Source organism: Loxodonta africana, chromosome 4 (assembly GCF_030014295.1).
Source record: "Loxodonta africana isolate mLoxAfr1 chromosome 4, mLoxAfr1.hap2, whole genome shotgun sequence".
Taxonomy (NCBI): Eukaryota; Metazoa; Chordata; class Mammalia; order Proboscidea; family Elephantidae; genus Loxodonta; species Loxodonta africana.
The window spans coordinates 102,706,892-102,733,436 of NC_087345.1; the positions used below are offsets into that span (position 1 = coordinate 102,706,892).

Genomic DNA, 26,545 nt, shown 5'->3' on the forward strand with positions numbered 1-26,545 from the left:
ACAGAGTAAGTCCTCATATGTTATCATTATTATCTACTCCTGTTTTTTAATGTAGGAAATTCATTTAAAAAGTGGTTTGTGCTTTATTTTTTTAAATGAAATCTTGAAAAGAATTGACAACAGCACTAGACATATGGTAAGCATTACGAAACATTCATTTTTACTTATTATTTGTGGTAAAAAAGCCCCGAAAAACTGCTGTCAAGTTGATTCCAACTCATAGTGACCCTATAGGACAGAGTAGAACTGCCCCATAGTGTTTCCAAGGAGCGGCTGGTGGATTCGAACTGTCAACCTTTTGGTTAGCAGCTATAGTTGTTAACCACTGTGTCACGGTAGGTAGTTTCTAAAGATAGCCACCATCGATTCCTTCGCTCCCTATGTGTGCATGCTGCTCAACACATCAGGAAGTGGAGTCCATTTCTCCTTGCTTGAATCTGGGCTGGCCTTGGGCTTATTTTGACCACTAGAATGTGGCAGAAGTAACATTTTACCAGGTCCGGGTCTAGCTTTTAAGAGGACTGGCAACTTCTGCTTCCTTCCTTTTGGAAGCCAACTACAATGCAAGATGTCCAATTCCTCAAAGATCATCATGCTGTGAGGAAGCCCAAGGTAGCCATATGAGAGTCCACATGGAGAAACATTAAGACACCAGAAGTACAAGTGTGGCCTTTTTGGACCTTCCAGCCCAGCTCAGATGAATGGAGCCAACTGAATGACCCTAGCCAACACCATGACACCATGTGGAGCAGAACCACTCAGCTGAGGCCAGTCAACCCAGAGAATTGTGAAAGCTAATAAATTGTTGATGTTTTACACCTCCAAATTTGGAATGGCTTGTTACACAGCAATAAGACTAAGAAACATTATCTTAATGTTATCAGCTTTAAAAGATCTCCTAACATTCCTTCGACCTAGTAACTTGCGTTACTAACCTATGTTCTTATTCAAGGAAAGGATTTTCCAAACTCTTCTGTATTTCTTGCACGTATTTTTATCAAGATTAAATAACTATGCAAGTTTTTTTTTTAATGCTCCAAATGATTAATTCAATAATTCTCTTTCATATCTCTTTTATGATGTAGCTAAATGAGTTTTGCAAACTTCTCTATGCCTTGACAGAAACTTCGTCAATTATTGTAGCGACCTAACAGCTTGGGGCACTTAGACAGTGGGTGGGCTCATTAGAGTTCTGCACCATGATGCTATTCCTGCCTTCACCTTGATGAATGGAGGTGAATATCCCCATTTATTTTGATGTGTGTCAGGCAAGCGGTTCTTGTTTTCACTTGGTTATTTATAACTTTTATTCTCTTTAGAGCTTCATGAAAATCACATTATATTTCAATTTATCAACCTAAATAAAAATGATATTTATTTTTTACATTAATAAGAAATTTAAATTATCCTTTAACTGACCCTTTAGACCTGTTTTGCAAAATAACTTCGAGTTTTCAAATTCTCGACTTAATTTTCACTTAAATTGGGAAGCTTATAGTATATCTATGCTAATGAGAAGAAAAGCTTTCATGGTGTTTTATCTTAATTACCCCGCAGAACCTTCAGGGATTTTATTACAGTCATAGTGTCTGCTGTTTGGAAATCTGCTTTTTCTTTTTTTTTTTTTTAAAAAAAAAAAAAGCTCCCCAGGTTATTCTGATGCAAACCACTACTGAGTAAAGTACTCCTGCCCTCATATCACCCAGAGCTGTCCAACTTTAAATGTTTCCAAACTCACACGGAAACATACCACTTTTTAATGTAACTTTTAGCTCTTTCTTGATGATACATAATTTGGATAGTTTCTGATAGTTAGTGTTCCGCCAAGAACAACAAAACCTTCAGGGTATATTTAAAAATCACTTTACTGGACCAGCTGCATCTACTGACACATATTTTTGATTTGGCACCATATCTGGAACACTCTCTAAAACTATGTGAGCATATCTTCACTGTTTAAAAAACAATGAACCTTAAATTACCAAACAGGTCATTTATAAAAGTAGTGAACATTTATTGGTTACTTCCACTGAACTGAGGCAATATGTTAATAGCCTCACATATATCATCTCATTTAATCTCTTAACAATCCTAATATTGTTATTATAGATATTTTGCAAAAGAAGAAACGAAGGCTTAAAAACTTAAGAAATGCTCTAAGGGTTGCAAAGCTAGCAAGTGTTTAGAAGAGATTTGAACACAGGTCAGGCTGGTTCCAGAGCTTAGGCTCTTGACCACTGGACTTTACTGGTTCCATTACCAGTTAGTAGATGAGTGAAGTCATACTTTCCACAATATTTGTGCAGGATGAAAATTGAACTTAAAAATATCTAACAAAATATTAATAACTGACATTGAAATTAAGTCCCAATTACAGTAATGCTTTGATAAGCTCTCAAGTTCCATGTTGCAGGATTTAACCTCAACTGAGTTCCTTTTTCAAAACAGCTTCCTATTTCCCCTTAGATGAAGTTAAGCTACTGTTACTTAAGATTATCCAAGGAAATTTAATTGCCATTACGGTTTAATTGGGAGGGATATTTCTTTCTTTCTTTTTTTCCTTACACCTGAGAAAACCTGATTTATTATGTCTTGGTAGGGATGACTTACCCACTGTGCACAGTAGGCATGGTGCCTAGGTCTCACAAATTTTTTTTTTTTTTGCGGGGGTGGGGCGAGGGATATTTCTAATGTAAGAAGATACAATCATTTTAGGGCTCATGGAGTTTTATGCAAAACTATAAATTATACTCAAAAACAAAAGAATTGCCAGTATACATGCAATGGAAAACCTGGCGGTGTAGTGGTTAAAAGCTATGGCTGCTAACTAAAAGGTCGACAGTTTGAATCTACCAGCTGCTCCTTGTAACGCTGTGGGGCAGTTCTACTCTGCCCTATATGGTCACTATGAGTTGGAGTCGACTCAGTGGCAATGGGTTTGGTTTGTTTGTTTGTTTGTTTATTTATATTTAGTGTGTACCGCTATAGGGCAGCTATGAGTCAGAATCAACTTGACGGCAATGGGTTTGCTTTTTTTATATATACATGCTAGAGACATTCTCCCCCAGCTCACCCCAGCTCATGATTAAGTTAATGGCAGTGGTTCTTAACTGGGGTGACCTTTTCCCCTTAGGGGACATTTGTCAACATCTGGAGCCATTTTTGTTGTCATAACTGGGAGGGTGCTACCGGCATGTAAAGGACGGAGTCCTATAATACACAACAAAGAATTATCTGATCCAAAATGTCAATAGTACCAAGGCTGAGAAACCCTGAGCTAGAATGTTCTGCTCAAGTGGTTTTCTATGGCAAACCTATAGAGCTGGATAATTACAACTAATCAATATAAACTCATAATTAATGGATTATCATTGAGAAAATAAATCATTTTCCATATGAAATATAAATTAGGAAAAGGTAGCCATAACTACCACTATGCAAAATTTTCAAAATCGTAAGCATTTAGAGATCAGACCAATTAATCACATTCCACTCAAGAGCCAAAACTCTCCTCCATGTTGTCTAGACAGAGGTTTCACAGACTTATCAATCCAATTTTCTTACATATACAGTGACTTTCATATATATATATACATAAACACACACACATGCAAATATGTATCAAAAATTTTCACAAAGCCTTCATTCTATTTACTAAGTCAATAACCAAGCCAAAGATACCTGGATCTAAAAAAGCAGCATAGAACAAAGTGATGTAAAACATGTCTCTGACTTGGAAACAAGAGATGAAAATGAACTCTTAAGAGATTTTACCTTCTTCCATAAAGCTCCCCTTTAAACAGTATTCAATGCAAAGTTTCCTAAGTTTTCTATATTTACAATAGCTCTACCTTAACTGAACATGAAATCTAAAGTCTTCAATGATTTGAGTACCTACCATCTGTTCTACGCTTCATTCATAACCCCATGCCACAAAAATAGACACCAACCTGTGCCATAACTTTACAAAGCCACTTGGGGTCCACAAAGTATAAGTCACTTAGCTGCAGTGCTGGGTCTTGAAAATGAAGCAGGACCCCTGTAGTAAAAATTTGTCAAACAGTGAAACAAGGAACCTACAATATACAACTTTCAAAGGGCTTTAGAGAGAATCTAGTCACCCCTCATTTTACAGACGAGCAAATTCCAGCATAATAACAGCAGAACTGGGACTAGCACCTGAGCATCTTGGTGTTAAAGCTCTAATGTCCCATTATTACAAAGAATAAATTTTTAACTATGTAAAACTATCATATGCAGTATATTTGAGACAGTACATTGCATAGCATATATTTACACAAAAATAGAAATTCATAATTTACTTTTTGATTTTCTATATATACACGACAAAGACATATCTTGTTATCAAATACAGATAAGAAGCACAGCCTGTCTCAGGAAGCTACTGGTTTAAGAACGATGGGAAAAAAGAACAAAATATAATCCATGTGAGTATATTTTTCACATCACAGAATCTGGGGATCAAAAGCAGCCTCTCAGCCATTTATTCTAGTATTATAAATCAACTGACACATTTCTAGCAAGGTAATACTGATCAAACACACAATTAGCACTGAAGTCAGGCAAAGTTTGTGTCTGCTAGACCATGATGACAAGTGGTACAACACAGCAAGATCTGCCACCCACTTGCTGCATCGTGTCAGGCAACCATTGATTCTCTAAGTGCGCCAGCTGGACCACCCCGATAAAGTTTTTCCTCTATAGTATACAAATAACTTTCACTTTCACGCACAATAAATTCATTTGATTCTATGAAAACTTAGGTCCTGTACACAGGGTCCCACAACACTTCAAGAGTAAAGCCAAGTTTTAGAACTCAGTCCTGCTCAGGACTCTTTTTATGATACAAATCCTTAGATGATTTGTAAAACTTGTTTTTGTTTTGTTTTTTTCTTAAAACATGACACGTGACTTAACATCAATGCACACGATGATCTTTCAAAAAGACAAAATCAGGGGCTTATTAAAGAATTTCACATATATTTTTTTTTCCGCTATTAAGTTTGGAAACCCTGGTGGCATAGTGGTTAAGTGCTACGGCTGCTAACCAAAACGTTGGCAGTTTGAATCCACCAGGCACCCCTTGGAAACTCTATAGGGCAGTTCTATTCTCGCCTATGGGGTCTCTTGAGTCGGAATCAACTCGATGGCAACGGGTTTTTTGGTTTTTCTGCTAAGCTTAGAATGCAAACTTTATGTAACGTGCAAATACATTTTTATAAATTACCACAGCCAGGTTTTGAAAACATATGAAACATACACAAACCTGATTCATTTAGGAAGTGAACTGCATGAGGAAGCTCATTTTCATCTAGCTGCAGCTGATTTTCTTTCACTAGTTGTAATAAGCGTTTCCGGTCAATTACAGGAAATTCAATTGGCACGTTTTTACGCTCCGATAAAATGATTTTCTCAAGTTCTACATAGCAGTCTGGAATCAGCTGCCCAACAACAGGTTGGTCTCGGATCTATGTAATTGCAAATGACAAGCTTAAAAATCTATTTTATTCATACATTCGTCAGGTGGTTGGTAAATTCGATGCTAATAACTTTTACAGAAAAGGGTGTATCATTCAGAAGTGCATTTTTAAATAAAATCAAAATGTGATGTGAAGCTATTTAAATGGTAAGGAACAAATAAAGAAGATGGAACTAAAATTAGCTAGTTTGGAAAAAAAAATCAAAATAGTATGGAAATATATTTATCCAGTTATCCAGAAAAAAACTAGGCTAAATCACTAATCATAAATGAAGAATTTTCTATTTTTTAAAACATTGAATTTATATGCAATAAACATGCTAGCATAAGAAATCTGTATTACAAGAGGTTTTTCACCTTATTTATGTACTAGATGAAAACATCCAGACCCTAGAGTAAAACATTACATTGTGTGCTTATTATTTGAAAATGTTATATTGGTGGAATGTACATACCAACAATGAAGCCTGGAGACAGACATGAAATCTCACCCAAGCTAAGCTTTCTCACTGGAATCTTGAACTCAGGAAAAGGAGAAATACTCTAAGCACCAATGATACTGATGAAACCGTTATCGCTGGTCTGTTATACTCAAAACGTAAACATTACCCACTAATTGAGTAATACATAAAAAGTTTTTTTTAAAGAATGGCTTTAAGATGACAGTTTCTATATTAAAAATATCTCTTCTAGTTCCTCCCCACCCCCTTTTTTTCTTGAAAATCTAATTTTAAATAGACAAAAAAAAAGAAATAGACAAAAACTCAAACTCATTGCCATCAAGTCAATTCTGAATCAGCGACCCTATAATAGACAGGCAACTCTAAAAATAGTAACTAAAATGCCTTTGAGGACCACCAGATGGCAATGTCTCACCATTTCTGGACACATGAAAATTGTATATCTTTTTTTCCTGATAATATGTACCAGAATTTCTACTGAAATTCTTAAACTTATAATAATTTAAAATTGGATTTTATTCAACAATAGCAAATATATAACCTATTCTTTATCTCCTTGAAAAAGGAGAATCTTGAGATTATTGACAGCAGCCATAACCATCAGTTCCATATTATCGCCAAACTGTCATTCGAATGATTGTTTTAATGTATCTCTTGCCCCCAAAATTAGATGTAATCCCAATAACCTGTACTTTTCATATTCCTTCTCCTCATCATTTATAGATTAAGATTAAATAAAGCTCAGATTGAAGTTTAGATTTTAACCCATGAAGTAAAATCTATTTAAAAAAAATCTATACATAGAATTAAATAAATATTCTCACAGAAAGCATATAAATAGCAAAAGGGTGAACTTGACAGGGCTGGGTCACAGGGCCAATAAGAATCCAGCTTTGAAAATGAGCTAGACAGGACCAAAAGCAGTATTATTGGCATAGACCTTTGTTTTGTCCTATTGCCTTTTAGAATGATTTTCAGGTTACCAAAAGCCCAAACAAAACAAAACAAAAACAAATATATTTATTCTAAAGGGTAGGCATAGACACAAGTTAATAAGGGTGAGACAGGGAAAGATTAGAGAAGAGCCAAGAGAAAAAGAAAAGATGAAAAACAAACGAGAGGGGGAAAAATCTCTAATAGATTAAAAGCTGCTATTTGAATACAGGTTGAAGCCCCTCAGGGAGAAAGAATTGCAAGTTCTGGCAGGCTCACTGCTTCTGGATTCTCTGAAAGGGTCACTGTTCTACAAAGCAATCAAATGGACTTTCAAACTAATATGCCAAAACATATTCATCCACTAACAATATATACCTTTCTGCAAGTAACCTTGCCATTTTTCAAACCATTAGTTTGACTTCCTTGTATGGAGATGCCTTCAGAGTTCATTTATAAGCAATGGATGAAAATTGGTCTTATTGGTTGCTAGTGATACCTTGTTATTAGAGAAAAGCAGTATTAATCTGGCTTGATGAGCCAACCACTTTATTTATAGACTTTGCTTCAAGTAAATCCAGGCTTCTTCAAGACAAACTCACCCTCAAAGCAGCCTTTTAACAAATAAGATACATGGGTGAGGCAGGGTCAACATGGTGGAGTAGTCAGATGCTTTCAGTGGTCCCTCTTATAACAAAGACCCAAAAAACAAGTAAATAGATTATATATGACAAGCTAGGAGTCCTGAACAACAAAGGCAAAGTTAAGAAATCGGACTGAGCAGCAGGGGGAGGGAGAGACAGTTCAGAAGCAGCAAGCAATTGCTGGGCCTGACTCAGCAGGAACCGGTGCCTCTCAGCCCCAATCCCCTGGTATGACCATGGCGGGGTTGGCGGTAGCATTCTGAATGCAGTTTTCTCAGCCACAGAGAGCAAGCAGCAGAGTCTGCTCACACCTCTGGAATCAGTGAAGAATAGTGCTCTAGGCAAAAGTTATGTACTTGTGTCTAATTTACTGCAGGGATCTAAACGTTCCCCTTTTGAAAGAACTCTCTCCCATTTGTCTGATCCCTCCACCCTCTGCCCCAGGACCCAGCCAGCTTCAGTGGCAGTCAATTTCCCTGGGCCCGAGATAGGTCCTGCTATGCATCCTGAGCCATTCTCCTGGCCTTGAAGAAGGAACAAATTAACAAAAAGGGGAAAATAATCTGCTGGCTTCCCTAAGATGAGAACTCAGGGCACAAGCAGCTCCTGTCCAGGCACAAGTGGTCCACAGACTTTGAATGCCTTTCACCCCTGCATGGACCTGTGTGTGCCCATTTCAGCAGCTAAGCCCTTGGTGGCATGGTGCAACGGTATATGCACCCGAGGCCTGACTTTAACTGTTTCAGCTGTGGAGTGGAGAAGTGGGTTTTTGATGTTTGACATCACTCTGCCTAATAAGCAGGGTCCTTTTTTTTTTCACCTACCCACATCAGGGGCCTGAGGACTGGTGGCTCCACCCATGCCACCTAGCCACCTGCGACAGGGGTCCAAGGATAAGTGGTGCCTCCCAGTCCTTACAGCAAAAAGCATTAGATGCCCATGGTCTGGTTGCAGAGCCCACCCACCTGTATGCTCTAGGGAACAGACACTCAGGGAATGGTTGCCAGATTGTGACCCCCTGCTGCAACCGGATACCTGTGCATATACCAATCACCACTGCTCCTATAAGACTGCAGGTGAGAGCCAGTACCACACACTTGGTGACTGACTACCTGAACACCCGAACTGAATCTATATGAGAAAATTGAATGGACTCCTACACTCATATACCTGGTAACAGCTCTAGCCATATGGTGATGGGACATTAGGGCTTCAAAGGCACTAGTAATGAAGCTAGCTCACTCGAGCAGCCTATCTGGGCATATCAAAACAAAACAAAGGAACAAGCTAGGACACAGTAAGCACACATAAAATAAATTAATACAATAACTTATAGATGGCTTGGAGACAAGAGTCAATACCAAATCACATAAAGATGCAGATTATGATCACTTCAACAAGCTCCCAATACAAAGAATCAAGGAATCTTCTGGATGAAGAGATAGTCCTAGAATTACCAGATGTAGAACACAAAATATTAATATACAGAACTCTTCAAGAAATCAGGAAGGAGATCAGGCAAAACACAGAACAAGCCAAAGAAAACACAGGTAAAGCAGTTGAGAAAATTAAGGTTATTTGAGAGCATAAGAAAAATTTAATAGGCTGCAAGAATCCACAGAGCAACAGCAATCAGAAATTCAGAAGATTAACAATAAAATTTCAGAGTTAGACAACTAATAGAAAGTCAGAGGAGCAGAATTGAGGAAATGGAAGTCAGAATTAGTGAGACAGAAGATAAAACACTTGGCACCAATATATTCGAATTAAAATCAGATAGAAGAATTTAAAAAAATGAAGAAACTCTAAGAATCATGTGGGACTCTGTCAAGTGAAATAACCTATGAGTGATTGGAGTACCAGAACAGGGAGGGAGAACAGAAAACACAGAGAGAATCGTTGAAGATTTGTTGGCAGAAAACATCCCTGACAGTGAAAGATGAGGAGATTTTTATCCAAGATGCTTATCAAACTCCACACAAGGTAGATACCAAAAGAAAGTCACCAAGGCATATTTTATCCAACCTTGCCAAAACTAAAGATAAAGAGAGAATTTTAAGAGCGGCTAGGGATAAATGAAAAGTCACCTACAAAGAAGAGTCAGTAAGAATAAGCCTGGACTACTCTACTCTACTCAGCAGAAACCATGCAGGCAAGAAGGCAATGGATTGACATATATAAAGCCTTGAAGGAAAAAAAAATTGTCAACCAAGAATCATATATCTAGCAAAACTGTCTCTCAAATATGAAGGCAAAATTAGGACATTTTCAGATAAACAGAAGTTTAGGGAATTTGCAAAAAACAAATCAAAACTACAAGAAATACTAACGGGAATCCTCTGGTTAGAAAATCAATAATGCCAGGTATCAACCCAAGACTAGAGCACAGGGCAGAGCAACCAGACGTCAACCCAGATAGGGAAATCAAAAATAAATCAAGATAAAAATAAACTCAAAACAGGGACACAGTGATATCATCATATAAAAGATGATAAAATTAAATCAATAAAGAGGGACTAAAAAATAAGATACATGGTCTGACAACAATGATTTAAAAAAGAAGCTATTAAAATATTCTAAGTAAACAACAAAGTTTTGTAAGTACAGGTATAGTCTCGGAAGAAAACCACCCGGATAAAGAGAACATTCAATCAGATGTACATTTGTTTTTCAAAAAGCTGTAGTATTACTTGCTAATTGCATGTCCCACATGTAAAATGCTACTACTATCCCATCATCAGTAAAGCCCTTTAGTGGCAGTGACAGATGTATACTGAAATATACAAACATACAAATTCTCTCTCTGGGCACCACAAAAACCAACACATCATAAATCGTTCATTTAATTTTGGACAGGAGCATAATCTGTGGAAATAGAACAGAACTAAGCTCACAGGCAACATGCAGTTATAACCAGGTGACCATATAATTTATTATCCAAACTAGAATTCTTTTGAGAATGTAGTGAGACACTATTAATAATTATGCTGACTGCCCCGGCAAACAGAACCCTCATTATAAGCCATGATCTTGATCATTAGAGCTAATAAGCTAAGCCAACAGGGACTGACAATGAAATCTACCATTGTGTTTGTCATATTCAACTATTCAGGGTGTTTCTCAGTACAGCTCACATTATGTTCTCTGTAGAACCTAGAGACTTCTTTTTCCTGAAAGTATTTAGAAACAAGTGTTCTCCCTGATGAACGATTTATGTGTTTTATGAATCCTAGGAATTACTACAATTTGTCTTGCCAGAAAAGAACTTATCAGAATAGAACTTTGGAAATCAAAAACATAATTTCTAAAATGAAAAACCCAGTTTTTTATGAACTAAAACATTTCTTCAATATTGCTGAAAACCAAATCTGTGACCTTGGCAAGCAACTGAAAGAGCTACCTCATGTTAACTAAAACCCAAGCAACTGAAAGAGCTACCTCATGATAACTAAAACCAAACCCATTGCTGTCAAGTTAATTCCAGCTCACAGCAACCCTACAGGACAGAGTAGAACTGCCTCATAGGGTTTCCAAGGAGTGGCTGGTGGATTCAAATTGTCGACCTTTTGAGTAGCAGCTGCAGCTCCTGACCGCTGCACCACCAGGGCTCTTTTTACTGAGGAAAAAATTGGAATGGAGATCATAGTGACAAGATAGGTGGCATAAAGTGGTACAGATCAGGCATGGGAACTCCAAAAGAAAGGCGGAGCTGGACAAACAACAAAGAATAAATAAAAGAAAGATGACCCTAACATTCACTTGTATCCTATGACTGAATCACTACAGCAGGAAATTGGGAGAAAGGGCATCAGAAGCGTTCTCTAAGATTACCACCTTCCCAGGATTCCACTTCTACGAATTTGAAATGAGGTAGGGTATAAATACGCAAAATTGAAAGTACCTTAATAATGTGAATAGCTATGGAAAAACACCCCATGATTTTAAGATGACTGTTCTCTTTTCAAGATTTCTGACATATCTAAGCAGTTGTACAACATCAGAATTAATAAATTATATTGATCTACTAACGTACACTAGGCATAAATCATATTACCTTGAAATTAAGGCTCTCATTTATAATGGTTTTCCGAAGTTTTGCTAAAGCATCAGATTCCTCGGTGGCATTCACGAAGTGGTAATCCCGTATTGCGGGGAAACCTCGTTTGTTCAAGAGTTCCTTGGTGATTTTACTTATGCAGGCTTTGCGCTGCTTCTCATCAGAAACATCCAAATGTGTGCCAACAAGGATCACGGGGGAAGAAGAAGCACGTGCCTATGGGGAAAGATAAAATACTCTGGTGTTTGTTTTGAAATTGGGACTGCTTACATCTCTGTTGGTATTTACTTCCCATAAAATTCAGTTGAATAAAAATGAGAAATTAGAAGCCCTTAAGAAAAGCAAAAGAATGACTATCTTTAATTATTGATGACTTTGGGAATAGCTCAATCAATACAACAATTTCCTTTCTTAGACCTAAGAAAAAATTTAACCTTAAGAAATTTTAAAAGTCATTTCTCTGCTCCCTCTTAATCCAATTACTGCCACTTTTCGGGAGGTCTGAATAGCAGTAGCAGTCGCAGTTTGAATCCACCAGGCCCTCCTTGGAAACTCTATGGAACAGTTCTACTCTGTCCTATAGGGTCAGTATGAGTCAGAACTGACTCGACAGCAATGGGAGTAGCAGCCTAGTTTTTATTTTATTTTCCACGCCTTAAGGTGGACTAACCCTTAAAAAAAAAAAAAAAAAAAACCTTAAGTATGTTTTAAATTTCTAAATAAAATAAGCATTTAATAAAAAAAAATTTTATCAAAATAACATAATGTTTTATATTTTTTTCTTCCTCATCTATGAGTTTAATCTCCTGAATTCATTTTGAAGTCATTCAACTTAGAGACTAAAACAAGCATTACTGCCACTGTAATATCTGCTCACTTCTGCTAGCTATACCTAATAAAGTCAAGAAAAAAGAAGTTTAAAAAAAAAAATAAAAAAACAATCTGCATGAAGCCAGAATATATGCCAAGCTGTTGAGACAAATTTTAAAGACATAACAACCCATCAGCTCTTCACTCTGGCTTTAGACACAAACTCTAAAAAGCCATATTATTTAGAGGAATAACTTACAACATGGCAGCAGGGGAGAAGGCAGGAAAATTAATAGGGGAGGTTCTAAATATAAGAAGACATTAATTTGGGACCATTTAAAAGTATAGAATTGAAAAAACTTGGTATTATATTGCGACCAAAGGCATCACTGTTTGGTGATGAATGGATTACTTTTCTTTATTGGTTTATCTTAGATTAGGAAAATGTATACTCCTCTTAAGATATTAAATGATCAAAAATGGTTTAATGTATATATTTTATAATTTTATAGGTTAAAAAGATTTTGGTCACAAGTCAATTAATCTGAAAATTTACCAATTCAAAATTTTAGTGCTTCCAATTTTCTTTTAAAAAATGATTTGAAGAGACTGTTTAGGCAACTATTTGCCCTAAAAATTACCTTACAAACAAAAAACAATGAAATTATTTTCTATTTTGAAATAACTATGTTAGATCACCTTTATATTGAAGAGCCAAGGCTTCATGGCGTCAACTTCAGCTTGTCCTTTGCTGAGGTCGTAAACAGCAAGATATAATGCTCGTTGAGTCATAAAGTGGGGATGAGTACTGTAGAATTCCTCACGACCTAAATAAAGATTGCAGACTTTTTTTTTAGCTTTCCAAACAATAGGCAAAAATCCTTAAAAATATTTTTTTAGGCAATATTATTTACTCTTTAGCATACTGAGAAGAGAAAAGCAATCAACAATGTTTAAAAAGCTATACTTGGCTTTTTACTAGTGATTGAGAATGTCTACAATATGTGTCAGCAAACAACCAAGTCCTCAGCTTTAGCTGGCATCTACTGGTTCTTAACATTTCCTCTCCATGCACCTCTCTTTCTGGTGGCAAGAATAAAATTAGGAGAAGTAAATGGCTTTGGAATAATTCCGTAGGTTCCACTATCTCTGTTTGCAGCCTTGGAACAAAAAAAACTCAAATTTTAAACCCCTGTTCTAAAGAAAGGTAAAACTGAATTAAAAAGTCTAGAGAAATAAATACCTGCAAAATCCCACACATTTAGAACCAACTCTTTCTTCCGTTTGCCTCTTATTTGGATAGACCAGTCTTTCACATCGATGCCAACTGTGGCACTTTGCATTCCAAGTTCTGATTTCTTGGTTTTCATTAACTGCTGCAATAAAGTGGTTTTACCACTCCCAGTGTTCCCCACAATCATAAGTTTCATTCGGTTATAGGGCACAGCCTTTTTTAACCGCTGTTGAAGAAACCTGGTATTTGAAAGACAAAAATAAAATAATAAACTGCTTAACAGTGCATCTGAGATTTAGATGAGTTCTCATGCACTGAATATTTTAAATTTTAGACTGTTCTAGAATATACAGTATGCAAAAGAGTGTATAGCTCGTATAACTAATGAAGTGCATGCTTTAAATGCAGTGTGAATGCATATGTTTTATTGGTGATGGTAGTGTAGTTGATAACGACTGGCAGCATTATCAAACATAATGACATGTTACACTACCACCATAAATAATCCAAATCCCAAAATATATTTGCAATACTAATTAGAACACAGTACAAATATCTGAATTTCTTTAAATAGTACAAATAAAACTTTAAATTTTTCTACATATAAAATTTTACAGAGTCCATGACATAGAACCAAGATATAGTACATATGTATACTGTTAAAAGTCCTACTGATTACATTATATATGTGTGCATATCCATTCATGTATGGTAATAAGATGTACAGATATATTTTTTTCTATATATCATATGCACACATACATATGACATATATAATGAGATCACATTGGTTACACTATAAATAAATACATATAAGCTATTACACTTTCACCAGATGTTAACGTATTGCTATTCCTAATCAATCTTGATGTTAAAATAATTAAAACTATCTAGAATTGCTATAAAAAAAGGTGGCTAAAAAAAAAACCTTAAAATAACAGTAGATTTAAAATGTTCTCAAATTTATAATAGATATAGAATGATATATTCTAAACTATGCTAAAATGTTGGAATTTTTAAATTACAAGAGTAAACTACAAGTGAATTTTTGAGACTACGGACTGACCCATTCTCATAACTAATAGGAATCTAACCAACATTTCTGACAATATGACTAAAAAGCTACATTACTTGTCTTGATTCCTTTGATGCTTTAAGAAACAAGATCTGACTTATCAGATATTGTGCCCACTGTCATTGAAATAACTCATTTTCTCACCCAAAAAAAGCGTTGCCATTGAGTCAATTCCGACATAGGGTCTCATACAATTTCTCTTTTCACCACCAATAGACAAGAAAATCAATGGCTCAAATGTATATTTAAGAACTGAATTCACCAAAAAAAAAAAAAAATTGTTCCTAAAAAAGCAAATGATGTCTACAATTTCTAACCTCTTCCCAGTCTTCTGTTTGTTCTAAATTTTTTTACACATTTAAAAATACATAGCTATGTAGTAGCTTGATAATATAGCACAAAACACTCAAAATTAGTTCTTCTAAATTTTGAATAGTAATTAAACCAATTTTTACATAAAAATCTTCTCTAGTTTCAGGAACAAAAATCCACAGGAAATAATTACATAGGATCAAAGATAGCCATACTTAGCATAATGGTGACAAACTCTTTCCTTTCAAATTAAGACAAGCTCAGGAAATTAGAAAACCAAGTCCTTATAAAAAAGAGACAAAAAAGGCAAATTTAAACATGCAGTTGAGAATTAGGTAAGTGTAGTCCATTTGTAACTCAACTACTATTTATTATGTACCAGGCTGTGCTAGGTGCCAAGAATTGAATAGTGAGCAAACATAGCCATGGTCCCTGCTTTGGTGGATATTATAGTTGAGTATATATTGGTAAGTGATAATTCAGCTGAAGCCTCCAAGATAAATACAGATAGGAATAACTTAATGGAAAAGAGAATAGATGATTTTAAGAGTAGATAACAATAAGACTAACCTACTTGAAATAGAACAAAGGATGGAATAAAGCCTAATATCAAAGATAGTTGAAGTCACTCAAGTGTAAAGACCAGAAACAGTGATATCTGGGGAGTCTGATGGTTTCAAAAATGTTCAAGGTGTAGGTTACTAATAGGCAAAATCAAAGTTAGTAATTTGATATCACTGAAGTAACTCTAATGCCCTAAAATATAATAAGCATATGTTAAATATTTGTTACATGAAATGTGAGAAGTTATACTCTGCTATATTTCTTAAGATTGTTTTATTAATAACAATAGGCCAAAGAGTAAGAATACTTATTTCCTTTCAACATTTATTTCTATTGAAAAGCATGATTCAGAAGAGAATCCATTCTCTCCACACTAGCTTGGGTAAGAAGAAACAGAAAGCCTCTGCAGTGCACCATATAAACCCATTCATTTGATGTAAATATTGACACATAGGATGTTAATGGTACATAATACTATACATTTTGTCTAAATTGTAACTATATATCCATAAAAGTTAGACCAAGAAAATCTGACACAAATGTAATAAAAACAAATGGAAATAAAATTATCTAACCTTATGATGTCTTTGGCTTTACATCCTATATGTTTAAAATCAAAATTAAGATGCAGTTCATCCAAAGGAAGATCCCATATTTTGCTTAATTTCCCCATCTCATTGGGAAAGGATGTCAGTTCCAAGTTGTAACTAACATCGAGTGATGTCAGATTTTCAAGACAGCCAATCTCAGGAGGAATCTTAATGAAATAAAAAAGGGCGAAACCTGTTGGTGGGAAGGAAGAACTGTGTGCTGCCGAGAAACAAGATGCTGATAGGAAACAAGAAAAGCCTCCTAGATTCCATCAGCAACTTTCAACAGAGTTCTAAAACTTTCCAAAGTCTTTTCCAAGTTTTTAATTATAGAAGTTTAAAAACAAAAAAGATAGATATAAAGGACTTACCCAACATAATTTATGTCACTTATAATTTTGAGAAGCCCAATCTCCCTTGGTAACACGTTTCATCTCACAACATTAAAGGTAAAAAAGTTCCTATAGTTACAGAAATCCTTTCATCCGTGGCTTCATTCTGCTCCCTCACACTGTGTTCTTAAGTAAAACTATAGAGGTTTAGTCAGTGCAAACTTAAATACAACTTAAAAAAAAAAAAAAAAAAAAAACCAGCACCAAAATACAACCTAATGTTCTTAAAATACAATTCAATGACTACATTTTTGGTGGCATCCTAATTTTAGATTTTTTTTTCTATGTTCCAAATTTTTAGCCAATATATATTACTTTATAAAATATAAAACATTAATTTGCTGGCAAAAAAAAAAAAAAATCAAGTACCAATGAATATTTCACAGTTATTCCTAACTTCACAGTTTTAGGCACTTAATTCCTCTTGATTTTTATAGGCAATAGGCTTGAACTTGACCAAAAAAATTTTTGTGAGAGGAATGGATAATCAATTTCAGATTTATAACAAAAGCAAAGGAGAGAAGCAAGGGCGGCTGACCTACATTGCTTGCTCTATGTTGCTTATAGCTCTCAAAGACTTTGGGTGGGGGATAGCATGGTGGAGGTGTGAAGAAATTTAAGAAGGTAGGAAAGAATGTCAGCTGAAAAACACAGGATATATAGAGCCTAGAGACATTTTTTTTTTTTTTTAGAGACAACTAGAGAAATGTAGACAGCATCTGAGAGTCTGTTAACAGATCAGACATTTAGTGATAGAATGACACACTTAAAGCATTATACACATTCATAATTAAATATGTGTACTTCTAGAATTCCTCAAAAACCGAACACAAAAACATGGTTTTTAAAGGAAATTAAGCTATTTTACTATACCCACTCACCTCAGGATAGGATTAGAGCTTATTCAAAAAGGAAGAAATATCGATTAAATTTTAAAATGCTAATTTGTGATGATACAAATTAGGAAAGCATATCTTAAAGTTGACAATACTTTTAAACAAATAAAGATGACCTCTTACCTCTTTCAGCTGATTACGAGAGAGATGTAGCTTCTCTACCCTAGACCATGCATGTGCTTTCTCGCTTAAGTCCAAGATGCTGATCTGATTAGAGTTAAACAAGAGTTCCCTTAAGTTCAAAGATTTCCAGTGTGCAGGGCCTGGTAGATACTGAATATTGTTGCTGCTCATATCTAAGGACCGTAAGCTAAAATGATACAATGTCAACATAAAAACCAAATCAGTGTTTTTAAAATACATGAATTAACATCACAGGTAATTTTCACCAGAGACTCAGACATAACTTTAAAGCTAGAATTATTTACACATAAGTATGCATGTGTGTTTCTGTGTAAATATACATTTATATGGAAAAGAGCTAGAAAAAAGGCAAGTTTCACTAGGAATGATATTAACATAAATGAAGCCCAATTAAAAATAAAATTGAGGTCCAATTTCCCTATTTCAGATACTTACAAATATCAATCTCCAAATGACAGAAAAACCTGCTTTACAAATGTTTGTGGTAAATGAGAAATTGTTCTTGTTGTGTACCATCGAGGGGATTGAGACTCATAGAGACTCTATAGGACAGAGTAGCACTGCCCCATAGGGTTTCCTAGGCTGTAATCTTTATGGGAGAAGATCGCCAAGTCATCTCTCCTGCAGAGTTGCTGGTGGATTCCAACTATCAACCTTTAGGTTAATAGCTGAGCGCTTTAAACGTTGTGCAACCAGGGCTCACATCAGAAATAATTAACAAATGCAAAAATGTTCATTAAAAGTTCTGCAAGTCTATACAATATTTACAAGGCGTAGCCCTATTTCTCTTTTTAATTTCTGGTCATTACTAGGGGATTCTTCAGAGATTGCATCCTAGAGTTAATTAATATTGGGCATGGGCATTTCTTTTGTCTCACTATTAATAAATATTGTAACAGAGCATGGTGCCTTGCATACAGTAGGCCCTCAATGCAAGTTGATTGCTTCCATACAAGAATAGCTACCCAAAGTTTACAGAAAAATATGAGTCACATGTAAGTGCATGTGTGAAGGAAGAATAAAGGCAGTCAGTGACTTTGATACCTTTGACTATGGACAAGTCGACTGAACTTTTATGACTATATACTGATCCCATTTAATCCACATATTTGAAGCATGATAAATTCATGAATTCTAAGCTCACTTAGAGATACTGCCTGCTAGACAAAGGTTCAGGTCTGCACAGCAACATTTATGCTTTTATTTTAAAATGTTGCTAGATTTTGCCCCAGTTATCTTTAAAATGTGTAGAACACAAGAAGATGAAGGTGACCTTATTATAGATAAGACATTACGTCTGTTATGGATTGAATTGTGTCCCCCCAAAAACATATGTTCAAGTCCTAACCTCCATACCTATGAATGTGACCTTGATTGGAAATAGGGTCTTTCCAGATGTAATTAGTTAAGGTGAGTTCATTGGGGTGGGCCCTAATCTCTTTAAGGTTGGTATCCATATAAGAAGAGCCACAGAGGGAAGATGGGCATGTGAGGAAGGAGGCAGAGATTAGAGACATACTGCTATGAAGTAATGCCTAGGGCTATGAGAAGCTGGGAGAGACAAGAAAGGATCTTCCCCCAGAGACTTAGGAGAGATCATGGCCCTGCCAATACCTGAATTCAGACTCTAGCCTCCAAACTGTAAGACAATAAATTTCTGTTGTTTTAGGCCACATAGTTTTCGTAATTTGTTAAGGCAACCCTGGTAAACTAATACAATGTCTAACAAACAATGTAGTTGAGACAAAGTTCATAATCAGTAGGTCTTCCAAAAGTAATGACTCTTTAGCCTTAGTCAGGAATTATGCTGGCTGGCCAACTGTGTGGTCGTTTGTGAAATAAAAGAACAAAATTAAAGAAAGAATATATAGAAAATGCTGGAAAGGTATATCTGAAGATGCTGTTTAAAGGTAAACGGTGATTAGGGATTAGATAATATTTGTAGTTCTCTGGACCTTCTTTTTGGCATGTATGTTCTATTCAACTGTCATAATTACTTAACCTTCAAACACAGTTTTGGGAATATATGGGATCACCTGTATTTTATAGGTGCCTGTACGTGAGAAACCACCAGTGTTTAATAACTATGACTTTGGGCAAGCTATTTCATCTCTCTATGAAGTACTGTCCTCATTATAAAGTGAAGATAACAGTAGCTATATTATAGGAGTACTGGCAGCATTAAACAGATAATCCACTGCAAAACAGAACTGTGTCTGACACATTCTAAGGCTAGATTTACATTAACTATTATTCATCTATTTCACATATTCTATGGCTAGGTTACAATTAACTATTATTTACATACATATTTACATATTTGCACATATATATTTATGAATTAGTTTTATAATATATGATACAATTAGAACAGAATTTAAGATGACAATACACAAAATCTTATTAATGTCTGAATGAAAGGGAGTGTTCATTTTCAATGAAATTAACAAAAAATACACAAAAACCTGAAACTACAAAATTGTTCTATCTTCACCAAAAATCTCACTCAAACATAATTTAAGTATATAATTTCAAAGTTAATAGTGTACTGGCAACATATCAACCTCTGAGAACAACTGAATTTAAAAGTCAAAGTGACAGCCAGTCAATCTTATTTGATTGTAATAATGCAATGATTAATTAAAAAATCCTAGTTTCTACACCATGATACACTAAATTAATCCACAAGTGTAAAAACAAAAACAAACAAACAAAAAAAAAACTGGCCTGGATCTTCTGTTTATTGAAAAGCAAACATTCATATATTTAAAAACATTAAACTGAGATTATATAGAAATCCATTGGATTTATATGCCTAAGTCGAAACCATGTTTCTGTTCTGGCTGATACGTTTTTAAAATCAAAACAGTCAACTTACTGTGGTAGATTCAAAATTGCTTCTGGAATACATGTAAATTTATTTTGAGATAATTTTAGGCTTGTTATGGAAGAAGGTAAGAAAGGCATTGCAGCTGAAAGAAAATAAAGAGTATGAACATTTTAATCATTTTAACTAGGTTTACATTAGACTCAACAATAAAAACAGCTATCAATAATGTGTAACTTTAATTTCCACTCTCATACTGACAATTTAAAAGGCTATTTTTTTAAATTAGGTAATATTCTTAATACCACAACAATAAAAGACTACACCATTGTTATCAGAATTGTTTAATCTGAAATCTAACAACTGTCTAAATATAAATTTATCCTTATAATATGTGTACAAAGCAGAAATTAGAATATTCATATAAGAATAATCAAATTATGTATGATGTCATTATGTGACACACTATAGATTAGTTCAAGTTACTTTTAAGAAATTATAACAAAATTCTTTCAAATATTTCATTAACCTGTAGCACCTGTGAATATGACTTTTTTTGGAAATAGAGTCACTGTAGATATAGTTAGTTAAGATGGGGTCATTGCCCTATAGGCAATACAGTATAAGGATAAAAGTTCTTCAGGGTATATTTCCTAACAATATTCTATTGAATAATAATGAGTATTCTTTGATCATATGATCATAAGAGTTTGGGAAACATTAGGTAAAATAAAGTGAAATATCTCAAGAGTTTTCAATATGCTGATATATTTTACAAATTCTCAAGAGGGAAATAAAATATGTGGTACCACCTAGGAATAAAATTTCATGGAACACAATTCAAGATACAGTGATAAATCATACAGCCTATTTTCTCATTTATAAAACAGTGGAGCTAGACCAGAATATCTCTGAGATTCTTTCAAGGTCTAACAATATCTGTTTCTATGAAAATGGCTTGAGAAATAATTTCTTAGCACTTTCAAGGTTAGAAATATGCATTATGCTTTATCTAGAAAAGCTTCAAGAGTCAGAATGTTCCAGGACACCTCCAGTAGCTTCTGCCAAAGAAGCAGGAAGAGATATACTAAACTTCAACTATTTCCAAAAAGCATTTGTAGCCAAATAAACTGAATAGTTCTTAAGAAACTTAAGGACTAAAAAGAGTCTTGAGGTTCAGATGCAATACAAAACACTCATAAAAGATTATTTTTGATGGTTAGCGGTCCCACTCAGATGTTACCTCCATGGGACATCATTTCAAATGTTAGGCTACTTCTGAAACCATTAAGTGTAGTAGGTTCATAAAGATTTTTGAACCTAGGTTCTACACAAACTTAAGCAACTAGTTAATTGCACGAATATGTCATACACACACACGCACAAATCTCAGTGCTTCAATTTCCTCAATTAGTCAAGCCGGTCATAATATCTGTCCTACCCTACAAGACTGCTGTGAGTATGGGATGAGATCACGGGCCTTTCAGATGCTCTTCTTTCCAGATCCAACATAAATGCTGTGGGCACTGAGATGCTTCCCTGACTCCACAGTGTGGATAGAACCCCCTGTCTTACCCTCATAGTATCCTGAACCTTTTCCTCATAGCACCTAGCACAATACATATTTACATTTATTTGTGTCATCATTTGTTTACTGTCTGGCTTATGACCTTAACTAGGTTTCTTAAGTACAAGGACTGTAAGGGAACCACTCTATCCTCAACGCCAGGCTTAAGGTAAGTATATGCTCAATATTCAGGAGGAGGAGAGGCAGGGAAGGAGAGACAGAGAAGGAGGGAAATACTATATATATTAACAGGCTTTTTATCTTTATTTGTTTCTGAAAGTTATGAAAAATTAAAATGTTTTAAAATAAATAGTGAAATTTTATTCTGCTACTAAACAGCATTAAAACTTGTTTTACCTAGCCAGGTGTAGAATATAGAATAGGATAACATGGGTGGCAAAATGCATGTGGTCTCTGGTGCCATTAAAAAAAGTAAAATATGGGGAGTTTCTGTTTAATTGCTATAAAAGTAATTGCCCCTTAAAATTAGAATTTTCAGAATTAGAAATGTTAACATTTTCAGATGAGCCACAAATGTATATAATTCCTTAGTATTACCTCACATACTAAAACATAGCATATTCTCTGAATTTTTTTTTTTAAGTGATGATCATGGTATGTGTTATTGTAATATGTTGGCACAGAACAGGTGCTCAATAAATACACATTAATTTTATAATCCAAAAACTATAAAATGATGAATTTGATTTGTTAAAAAAAAACCCCAAGAATAATGATAATAAAAATTACACTAGTAATCAAAATAACTTCTGAAGAAACTTCAGTATGAAACTCAGTGTCCTAGCTCAGCATAGGCAGCTATGTCCATTTTCAGTTTAACAGTTTAGTCTAATAGGAAACACGATACAATGACTATTTGTAGGACAAGGAATTGCTGTTTTAACCTACAACAATAACAATCTGCTAACTCTTTATTTCAAGCGCCAGCACATTTAAACTGAATGAAACACCACCTTTAAAACCCCATGTAAAATATGCATGTATGATTCATCCTATAATACTTAGAAGGCCTGGTAAGATGGAGACTCACACAGAACACTTACCAAGAAAATTTATTCTGGCATTGAAACTCTCCACTTTAGGACAAGCCTCGAGGAAATTCTCTGACAGGGATGAAATGTGGTTTTTACTAAGGTTTAAGATCTTCAGTTCCTTCAGGCTCAAGGGGGAACATATTCCTGATATTCTATTTCTAGTCATAAGAGACAAAACGAGGATTAAATTATATACTGGTATGCTTCGAAGAAACACTTTATCTAACCATTGCATCAAAGCAGATTTATTAATTTTGAAATTAGTTATGAAAATGTAAGTCAAGTGGTAGAAGCTGTAATATTAACTGCCTCAGTCTTTTATCATATTACTGTTTAAACTCCTTACTACAGAAATAACGTCAGCACATTTTTTCAACCTTCTGAAACGTCAGTGTAAGAAAGCCCTTTCTTCTTTAATGAATCCCTTTCTTACCCTTCTAAAATGAATTGCTCCAGCTTCTCTACCACAACAGCGAGGTTCTCAGGAACAGAAGACAGCTGATTATATGACAGGTTAAACTGTCTCAGGGTTGGACACCTCACCGCAGGATCCAAAATTATGGAGGGGCCAATGTCATTTCGAGAAACATCAAGGTTGGCAATGCAATTCATTTTCAACAAATAAGAAGGAAATGCTGTAAATTTATTACTATGCAAGTCCAAATGTGTTAGACACTTCAGAGTCTGAAAAGATAATATTTTAAAATTTTAAAATGAATTATCTGAGAAACTTAAGCTTAGTTAATATCTCTGCCTTCTACACCATAAATAACTAGAATCTTCAACAATTCTTTTTTTATCATAAACAGAATCCACAACAGAACTTCAGTCTACTGACTACCTCAACTGTCGCTGCTATAAGATGGGTAAAACTAGGCAAAATATAAAGGTAGACTGTCAAAAGTGGATTTACAAAACTAAGGTTAGGGTTTAACTCAGTTGTTTCTGTAAATCATTCCCACAAAGAGTATAATATGGAAGCAGAATAAGCCTTAATAAACATTTGAATTGGTGATTTAATGAATGTGTAAAACAACATAATCCTGAGAATACATTTTTTAAAAATATTAGGTTTTAAAAACTTATACATTTTAATATAAATAAGATTTAACCATAAAAGCAGTCATTATATTAATAAATGTTTCATTTTAGAACCTCCTCCTTTTAAACCTTCTTAATGAAACTTTTTGTTTCAAACTTCTATTTTTAAGCTGTTCCTATCCTTACAATGATAATGGCAAATCTTCCATTTACATGTTATCTCAAGTTTTTAAAGTCTTTGGTGTTGATTACTGTCAAAGGACTAAAATACCAAAAACAATCAGAGCTCTCTGCTCCTCTTTATGTGTCAACATATTTATTCTCTCAAAGAATTCTAAAACTTTGATGTGGCGTAGAGGTCTTATGGATGGCTCTTCCTCCAAGAAGTTGTTTCCTTACATTTTTAAAATTCCTGCTTTGATTTTAGATTCTACCAGCTACTCAGGAGAACAGATTTTAAAATTATTTATTCCCAAAGATTAATTTGGAAATATTTTTGAAAAAAGAGGCACAATTATGACCCTTCAGGCAGTACAGAGAAGTTCCACCTAGTGGTGACATTCTGAAATTTCCTTAAGAAAAAAATTCAAAGGAAGTAGCTGGTCCACTAGTAGAATGCCCTAGTACATCTCCTACTCATGCTCTCTTCAAATTTTCTTTATATAGACCTCGCTGAATCTCTGTTTTCTTTACTTATCCATCTCACAAACATTTATTGAAGGCTTACTAATACAGATTAGTGTATGCCTGACACTAGAGGCAGTAGGAATTAATGTATGCCTGACTATTTTTTATTGACACTTGGTAGGCCTTCAATAATTGTTTGTGAAATGAATAAGTCAGCTGCTAATTAAAACGTCAGCAGTTCGAATCCACCAACCAATCGCTGGAAACCTATGGGGCAGTTCTTTCACTCTGTTCTATAGGGTCACAATGAATTGGAATTGACTCAATGGCAATGGGTTTGAGTTTGGGTTTTTATAGGGTCACTATGATTCTGCATCAACTCGACAGTAAGAAGTTTTTTTTTTTTTCTTAAACAATATATCAAGCCTAAGGAGGCACTAGGGATAGACATGACCAAGCCTGAAACAGTTCCTGTTCTTAAGAAATTCATGGTTTAGTGAGGGCTTGTTGTTGTTAGGTTGTTAGGTGTCATGGAGTTGGTTCCAACTCATAGCGATGTTATGTACAACAGAACAAAACACTGCCCGGTCCTGGGCCATCCTCACAGTCATTGCTATGTTTGAGCCCACTGCTGGCAGCCACTCTGTCAATCCATCTCTTTGAGGGTCTTGCTCTTTTTCAGTGACCCTCTACTTTACCAAGCTGATAATATGTCCAAAGTATGTGAGACAAAGTCTCACCATCCTTGCTTCTCAAAACATTCTGTCAATATTTCTTCCAAGATGGGTTGTTTTGTTTTGTTTTGTTTTAGTGAGGGCATATACAGTAAATCAAAATTTATAAGTGAATGAGTTTTAGGGGGAAAGCACTGAGTTCTATGGAAATGTAAACAGAAGTGGGTTCTATGGAAATGTAAACAGAAGTGGGTACCCAACCTCATCTGTAAGGATGAAGGGGAGAAGAATGTAAACAGAATGTGAGAAAATGACATTTAAAGCGAGACCTGGGTGGCATGGAGGATTTAGCCAGGCAATAAGGTAGAAGAGGGAAAAAGGACACATTTTAGACAGGGGGAGAGGAGATATAGGCTCCTCTTTCTTTTTTGTTTTTCTCTCCAGATATATAAATTTTTTGTGAAAGAGACCATTAAATATACTTATAATTCACAAAATATTGGTTTTAAAAAATCTCAAAGTTATAGTAAGCTTTATAGGTTAGAAAAAAGGAAAATGTATTTACAACAAAACTAAGTTAAAAAAATAGTCATAATCCTTTCTCAAATTTTGAAGTTCAGTTCAAAAATTCAGTTTAAGAATTTAAGCATTTGTATTGAGATAATTATAATTTAAATTCTATTTATCATTGTATCTTATTTGGCTATAAATACCATTCTGACCCATAATATATAAAAATGATTTAAAAAAAAAGTCAGTATTCAGAGGACTACTCTATCAGCCCTGGTGGCGCAGTGGTTAAGCATTCAGCTGTTAATGAAAAGGTCAGCAATTCAAATCCACGAGATGCTCCTAGGAAACCCTATGGGGAAGTTTTACTCCATCGTATTGTGTCACAATGAGTCAGAATCGACTCGACACCAATGGGTTTGTATTTTTTTTTGTACCCTATCAGCTGACTATTATATACTTTGTTTAACCAAATAGGAACACTGAGCAAAAAATCAAATCTTAAGTTTCATATAATTTTAGAGTTTAAAAATGCCTTAGGGATCATTCAGTTGAGTCTCTGTATTTTGCAGATGAGTAAAGGAAAGCTTAGAGCAGTCAAAGTGAGATGTTCTTATTGTCACACAATTGGT

General features: G+C 34.9%; 1 protein-coding gene across 6 annotated transcripts in view; it reads right to left on the bottom strand.

Moving 5' to 3' along the window:
• The window catches only part of LRRK2 (leucine rich repeat kinase 2), a 159,702-nt gene that overhangs the window by 63,088 nt on the left and 70,069 nt on the right, over nucleotides 1-26,545 (bottom strand). For all 6 annotated transcript variants that reach the window (XM_064284381.1, XM_064284380.1, XM_064284384.1 and 3 more), the window contains 10 exons: nucleotides 23,495-23,745; nucleotides 23,071-23,219; nucleotides 20,491-20,584; nucleotides 17,592-17,778; nucleotides 16,166-16,347; nucleotides 13,649-13,878; nucleotides 13,105-13,232; nucleotides 11,593-11,811; nucleotides 5,288-5,489; nucleotides 3,951-4,039 (listed from right to left, as the gene is read on the bottom strand). In XM_064284381.1, the coding sequence (XP_064140451.1) occupies nucleotides 3,951-4,039; nucleotides 5,288-5,489; nucleotides 11,593-11,811; nucleotides 13,105-13,232; nucleotides 13,649-13,878; nucleotides 16,166-16,347; nucleotides 17,592-17,778; nucleotides 20,491-20,584; nucleotides 23,071-23,219; nucleotides 23,495-23,745 (1,731 nt within the window). The remainder of the gene's footprint in view (nucleotides 1-3,950; nucleotides 4,040-5,287; nucleotides 5,490-11,592; nucleotides 11,812-13,104; nucleotides 13,233-13,648; nucleotides 13,879-16,165; nucleotides 16,348-17,591; nucleotides 17,779-20,490; nucleotides 20,585-23,070; nucleotides 23,220-23,494; nucleotides 23,746-26,545) is intronic.